Source organism: Marmota marmota, unplaced genomic scaffold (assembly GCF_001458135.2).
Source record: "Marmota marmota marmota unplaced genomic scaffold, marMar, whole genome shotgun sequence".
In the NCBI taxonomy this organism is placed as follows: Eukaryota; Metazoa; Chordata; class Mammalia; order Rodentia; family Sciuridae; genus Marmota; species Marmota marmota.
In genome coordinates this window covers 690,083-697,847 of record NW_025999941.1, presented here as the reverse complement: position 1 = coordinate 697,847, position 7,765 = coordinate 690,083, and the positions used below count along the sequence as shown (strand labels likewise).

The 7,765-nt window shown below is 35.7% G+C and overlaps 1 protein-coding gene across 2 annotated transcripts in view; it reads right to left on the bottom strand.

Annotated features, from left to right (window-relative positions):
* Positions 1–3,879: 3,879 nt before the first annotated feature.
* Znf385d (zinc finger protein 385D) overlaps positions 3,880–7,765 on the bottom strand; it is a 636,064-nt gene continuing 632,178 nt past the window's right edge. For both annotated transcript variants that reach the window (XM_048801021.1, XM_015494517.2), the window contains exon 8: positions 3,880–6,913. In XM_048801021.1, coding sequence (XP_048656978.1) covers positions 6,680–6,913 — 234 coding nt within the window. In that variant the 3' untranslated portion in view covers positions 3,880–6,679. The remainder of the gene's footprint in view (positions 6,914–7,765) is intronic.

Genomic DNA, 7,765 nt, shown 5'->3' with positions numbered 1-7,765 from the left:
AATACTTCACCATACAGTGACTAATATTAAATTTTCCTCTGATCACTCTTGGGAGTTAGTTTAAAATTAATTATTAAATTCTAATAAATCAAATATTATCAGCACAAATGATTCACTACAATTAGTTGAAACTGACATGAGATACTGATAAGAAACTGATAAAAGTAATGAAAATAACATGACTGATAAATTCCCCAAGAAGAGCAATGTTTTTAGTACATAGCTCCATTTTCATATAATTATTTTTTAAAAACATCACATTAAGTACTTACAGGACAAAACAGAGTACCTAGTATAACTGCATATGATGTAGCTTTGGAATCAGATGGGTTTCATTTCAACATGTGGGAATTTGAATAGTATAAATATTAATTGCATTTTAAAACAATCTTATTCAAATTTATACAAATAAAGTTTTGATTTTGGAACTAATTTAAGTGACAAATGACTTGCTTAACTGAAGTTTCGTTTTGTTTGTATTTCAGTAGATCTCTGTCAAATGATTGATTATTATTCCTAGGTTTTTCAGAAGAGAATCATGAGCTCAGTTGCCTCAGATAATTTGTGGTGAAGCCAGCACATGTGTTCACTGTTCTGTGGTGTTCAACCTTGTGCCCATATCCCTTGGCCACCAGGCTTTCCCCAACTATCCAATACTTCTACATATTTTTCTGTTATCTTATTTTTTTTAAAGGAGATGTCATCACAAGAAACTCTTCCTATTTGACAAAAGTGATACTTTCCAGAATCTCAAGAACTTAATTTCTTTTCCAATTGTAGTAATTTTAGCTCAAAGTCACAATAGACACAAAGCAATTCATGAAGGGTCTTCACCTGATATTAGCTTTTACCCATTATTAACCTTGGTGTCCTATACTAAGATTACACAATAAAATTGTTGGTTGACAAATACTCAATAAAACCCACTTGTTGTTTTGGTTAATAAAATTCCATATGTTCTCATTATGGCTTCAAAACTCTGTAACATTTGTTTCTCAATGAATTTATGTTGAACAATCCTACATCTGAGAGACTTTTTAAAAAAAATCTTTGTTTCCATAAATGTAATCTGAGTCTCTGATAAAGTAATCTCTCTCTGCTAATTTTCTTTTGTCCAATTTAACATGTTCTGCACACTACCAAGAACTGAAGACTTGATAAGGATTCAGATTCCACACTCAAACTCTGTAGCTTATATGAAATGACAATTACATTTTCCAACTCAAATTGCTAGCATAATAATCTTGTCAGACAACATAGTACTTGACATTATATCTACTTTTAACACCTCCAACACCCTAAAATAATTAAGATTCCAAGTATGAAATTAAACTTTCTCTTCTTAGTGTGAAACCAACCTAATCATGGAAAACAATTTGTCATAACTTTGAAAAAATGACGATATAAAAATACAGAGTCACACTTTTAAAATTCTCTGTGTGTGTGTGTGTGTGTGTGTAAGCGTGCATTAATTTTAGAATTGGTGACTAAATTTAATTTCTACTTCCTTGTTCACAACTTAGTTTAGTCCTACTCTTTGGAAATTTCTTTAGAACTGAACTTTCATTCATAAAATGAATGTGACCTCATTCTATATTGTTTCAGTAAACTTGGTCACACTCTAACATACTCAACTCAATCACATTTATTAATGATCAAATTTGACTTCAAATATGTTTGTCAGTTTCTAGGGTCAATTCAACCAATTAAGAAGAATGAATTTCAATCACTGAGAAGGGGAATAAAAGGCCTGCAAATGGGAAGTATTTCTCAATTCTTTCACATCTGTGCACTGATGACCCCTTCAAAGAATTCTTTAAACTCTGTCCCCATTCATGACCTTCTAATCCAGGAGTACATGGAGATTTTTCCAGTGTAGAATCTTCCTCCCATTGCTATTCATCATTCTGCTGAGCCATAAATCCATTCTGGGAAGTAACAACCTTGTAGGCCATCTGAGAATGATTTAACAACATACTCATCTTTCTCCATAAGCCTGAAACCACTCTCAGAACTAGCAAATAGGCAATGGAAACCTGCCACTAAATGATCCATCTCACCTTCTGACAGAAACTTGTCTAGTTATGAAAGCATACCACACCAACACCAGGAGAAACACTCCAGAAATATATCTCCCCATTTAACAAAAACAAACAGCAATTATTAGGTAAAATAGTCCCTGTCGGGACTCAGTTCAAATAATTCTTGCAACAATGACGGATTTTATACCTGATTTTTTTCTCCCTGTGGAATAAATGGTCTTAATAAGGTGGCCATTAGCTTAAATACATGCACACTCAGGGGGAGAATTAGTTATGGTTCAGATGGGACCTGTTTCTACTAATGAGAGAAAGTGTAAGAAAAGTAATAGGATGAGGTATAACGATCCATTGCTTCATTCCACACCACACTGCTGGCTTCCAACTGCTCTTATCAGGATTGGTTTTGCTCTGAATTAATTAATCCAGATTGGGAAAAGACAGGCAGAACATCTTACATGACTTTTGGCATAAGTCCAGTAATAACAAGTGAATAGTAAGTGAATTAGCAGCTCTTCCAATATTCATTGGTGGATCTACATCTGACTGAGATGACTGATCCACTTTGTACACCCAGGATAGAAAAGAATACAAAATCATTCTCTGGATACATGGAAGTATTTGAGTAGCTATTTTGTTACCTCTAGGAGAGCAAGTTTTATTGCTGAGGTGACAAGAGAAATGGGCTTTCAAAAGTGCTAAAACATTCAACCAGCTTAGCCTTTAGTCCCCTTCACCCATTTTATTACTGATGAAGAAATTTCGAGCAAGGTATCCGCTGACCATTGAAACTTACCCAGCTGGTCAGAGATAAAGGTTGCAGTCTCACTGCTTTCCCTTTCATGCCATTTCATGCTGCTTTCTTGCGTAGTTACTTTTACAATGCCATCTGTACTTATGGACAGAAAGGTAGTTGCACATCAATTCACTTTCTAAGGAAGAAGCTTACTTACAATTCAGTTTCTAAGGAAGACTACTTACTTCAATCATCTTTTAGGCTTTCTGATGTCAGAAATGTTGAAACGTGACATGGGTGTGGACACAATGAATTTAATCATAAGTGAAATAAATGCCCAGGTCTATTATTATTAGTCCTGTGCCTTAGAAACTTGTAGGAGCATACCCACAATGTACTTTGATTTTTTTCATTGCCTTTTAATCCTTAATAACTTATTTCCTGTTTTGTTTTTTTTTAAATTCCCAAATGTGTATAAATACTCCTTTTTAAGTAGCTCCTTGTCAACAAAATTATATCTCTGATAATGGCAGTGAACTATTGCAAGAGTGAAGGGTGTCGCCCGATTGTACCTAAAGACAGCAATCCTTTCAGAGGAAGCAGTGGTAATATAACTTGCCAAAAGCCAACTGTGTTTGCTTATGTGACTAAACAACTACTCTTCAAAGTTTAGAGCGAGTGAGAGGTGCAATTTGTCATGTGTAATCACCTGTTTTCTCAGAAGAGAAACACAGTACCTCCCCCAACAACTGTTTCCCATTTCCCTCTGGATGAGGTGCAACAATGCTTTTTCCAGCAGCATTTGGCTCTTGCAATGCATTTATATTTGTTTCAAATGAAATCCAAGATGCTTACTCAATCACCTTCCTTGCCAATGGGGGTGATGCATGGGAAGAGATGTATAACCATAGAGTCAGACCACCTTTGGGGATTTTCATAGCACCAGCGCTGACCAATCTGAATTGTCAATCTTTATTCATGAAAAATGCTCCCTAAGGGAAAGAGATTCAGCTCTACAGTCGGGACTATAATAGATGTTGATCTGGTGTTGATAAATATGTGGAGTGTGTGGGGGAAAACAATTCACAGAGAATCCGCCGTAAGTTCTATGTTTAGGCTTCATCCTTTATTAGGTAGTGAATAAAAGACAACTGATGGTTACAACTCCAATTTAAGAGACCATTTAAACAAAAATGGTTCCATGGCGAAGAGAGGCAGAAGGGATCCAGGTATTTCTGAGTTTTCTCATATGGCTGATGGAGAAAAATATGGCTGATTTGTTTGTTCCCAGCAAATCATTGAAGTTAGTGACACTCGATAACCCAGGACTCTGTGTATCCCACAGGCCCTGACTTCTAGTGGACTGGCTTATTCACTTTGGTGAAAATGGGGAAGAACAGCAAAAGCACATTATATAGTAAGACGGCTTTGATTAACATCAAATTCTCCAACAGAAAGAGAGGCCTTATCAGATATAAAGATAGTTGTATCGAGATTCAGCATCATGTTAGGAAAGATCAAAATATTTGACAGAGCAGAGAAAGGAGACCAAAGTCCAGGACGGTTAGAAGCAGGTCACATAGGGGAGACACAGAGCCCAAATTAACAAAACTCGTGAGTAACTAACTGTTCACCTGACTGAATTAGCAGAGTCTCTAGGCAAAAAAAACAAAAAAACAAAAAAACAAACAAACAAACAAAAAAAAAAAACACTTGCTATAAAACTACAGTAGAGATATTGGTAAATGCAAAATCACCAGATACTTGCAAAAACAAATTTAACGCTATCCAATATGTTTAACCAGAGAGGCATGGCTTGAAATTCTCTTTACCAGAAGACTGATGGAGTACATTTTCTTATTCCCTGTCCTTCCTTCCTTTTTTTTTTTTTTGTTTCATTTGGTTGTTTAACAAAATAATATATAACAACAGCTTTAAAGACACACTTAGATGACAAATTTCTATAGCTAGATAATGGAGATGTACTCCAAAGACCATGTTTAATGTTGAGCACCAAGCACACTAATGGATGTTTTTAAATATAAAATGACAAATGATAAATACCTATCTTTCCAATGGTTTCACGTTGATTCTTTATACCTCTCTCTAAAGGTTACTAGTTTAGATAAGAGCAGTTTTAAGAAGGCCACACCCAGCCCTTCCCTATATTTTTAAATAGTCTTTACAAAACCTTTCCAAAAATAATTTTTTTTTCTCTAAATCACATAGGATTGATTTGTACATGTTTTGTCCTTGCTCTAAGATTGAGTGCCATTGTTCTTCTCAATGCAACAGACTGGCTGCATCAAATCCCACCATATTGATAGGTATATGTCAGCTTTCTATGGGAAAAAGCAAATAGCCTTTATCACAAATTAAAGGCACAGCTATTTTATGCCATTTGTTACCAATTTAATGATAACATGTAACACTGAATGGTTATAGAATTATTTTATATAGATTTTCTTTTTATAAGTTATTCTCTTAATCTTTCTAACATATATACAATATACATATATTTATATATACCCCTGATAAATCTTGTTTTAAAGGTAAAACATCAACTTCTTTCAGCTTTATGGTGAATCTCAAAGGCTATCAGAATTTCACAACTCCACTGGAGAAATGATGGTCTAGTGGAACTTACCAGTATTTTTTAACATCACGTCATCATTGTGCAATTAAGTCAGACTCATTTTTATTGTTGTTACTAACATTTAAATATATATTAATAGTTTATATCATCTCAGTAGGAAATCTAAAAAACAATAATAAACCCATAACATTAGCTAATGCTTAATTCTACCATCAATACTTAAAGAAGAGAGAAATCTTTGAGACAACCCTACTGGTATGATATAAAGGGGATATTGCAGAGATGCAATATTCTCTGTTTTTTATCAGATTATGCACTAACATGAAAGACTTAGCATTATTATCTGAGGTTGAGATTGCTCCTTGTCCTTGAAACCGAATAGTTGTACTGATTTCTTTCTAAACACCCATGATACATGGGTTTATCTGTGTTCAGACAAAGACTCATTACACATGCTTCCCTGTTTCCAGCAATACCTCTTCAGGGTGGGGAATTAGTGTTTGGTAAAAAATTTATCATTATGAATGCCTTTCCCACCTCTAAGCATAGCCCTGTTCTAACTCCACGCTGGAGAGGTGTGGGGGAAAATGCTAACCAGAGAGGCCCCTTTGACACCATCTGGTGTTTATTGTTTTACTGCTTACTGGTATGAAATAGTTGTTCGTTCTACCTTTTGCGATTCTTTAGAACCTAATGGCATAGATTGAGACACAGCACTATTGTTTTACAAGACATCTACTGTATCTACTTTTGTTGGGATAAATACCCAGTAACTGCTGTCATAGCAAGAGGACCAGCACGGGGTACTACTATTCACAGTGTTGCTTTTGTTTTTTATGTTTTTTTTTTCTTTTTTTTCATATTATTTTAATCTACAGAGTAAATTATTATATATACATTGGAACCAGTTAATGCCCTTAGACAATGTATAGTTGTTTCGTAAAGCAGAGAAGACAATGCAGGGGAAATGGGTGCCCAAAAGCACAGTCACAGAGGCTTCAGAAGTTCTAGATACCACTACAAGTCAATGCTGGAGATCACTTCTAAAACAATCAATGTTCAAGAGGAATGCTTTAATTTGGAGAAGATACCACACCCTCNCTGGAAACCTTTCCACTCTTCCCACCTCCCACCCTGTTTTTTTTTTTTTTTTAATAATCTTTTCATTTCACTATCAAAAGTCCTGGCTCTTCAGATATACTTTAAACTATAAATAAACACTGCATAGTTCTCTTTTGTTTTACTTTTTTTTGTTTTTGTTTTTGTTTTTTGAAAAATTATTGCAGTACAATGACTCCTGTTTGGAATTCAGTAGGGAGCAAACAGCACAGGAGTGTGGGTGGTCCGAATGGGTCCTGGCGCTGGCCGCAGGAGTGCTGGAGGGAGTGCAGAGGTCTGAAACAGCGTGGCTGCTGGAGTAGTTCGGAGACTGAAGGGAGAATTCACTGCCACAGCTGCAGCAGCTGCTGCAGCTGCCAGGGGATTGGGTAGAATTCTGGGAGCCAATGGCTTTGAAGGTTCTTTTGAAAATACTAATTTCACCTGCAAGGAAGAGAGAATAGGACAAGAAAAAAACTTTGGGAGTCTGTTCTTAGAATCCAAAAATGGTAGGCAGCTTTAAAAACACATCCCATCTGATTCAAATGTAAGATATGTCAAGATCATTGTACTGTCATGTGTAACTAATTAAAGCAAATTAAAAAATTAAAAAACAAAAACAAAAACACAGTACTGAACAACTACACAGATGAACTTGCATTTGTAAATTGACAATAAAAGAAATGGAAAGTGTAGAATACTTTCCCTTAGGAAGAGACTAGAGATGGCTGAAAACAGCCAGCCAAGGATGTTTAAGAGTCACCCAGAAAAGTATTCAGGAACCTTATTTTATTCTGGTCAGAAAATATTCAGGGGAACGTATTCATCTTGAGAAAAAAAAAAAAGGAACATTTTAGGTCATTCTTTTCACACACATAAAGTTTCAAGGAATAGACATTTTTAAAGAGGGTCATTGTTGCTCCCAGTGCTACTAGACTCTTCCAGTGTGCATGTAAACCAGGTAGCATACGGAATGTGGTTCCTGTTGGATGAGGGACTATTCAAGGGAAATAAAAATAACAAACATTTACCTTCAATAAAGAAGTGAACTATCTTCCCCAAATTTTGACTCCCCCTCCCTGCCCCTTGTCTTCTTTGCTGGGTGTGTGAAAATGGTCACCACATTCTCTCAATCTTCTTCTACAATGTCAGTTAATCCAGTGACATGTAACGAAATGTGAGAAAGATACCAGTTCTAAGATACCTGTTCTCACTGGATGGAATGTTCCCACTTATGGAAACAGTAACACAGTCTTGGTTAAGGTGGAGGAAAGGGAGGGAGGGGAGGGAGGGTGC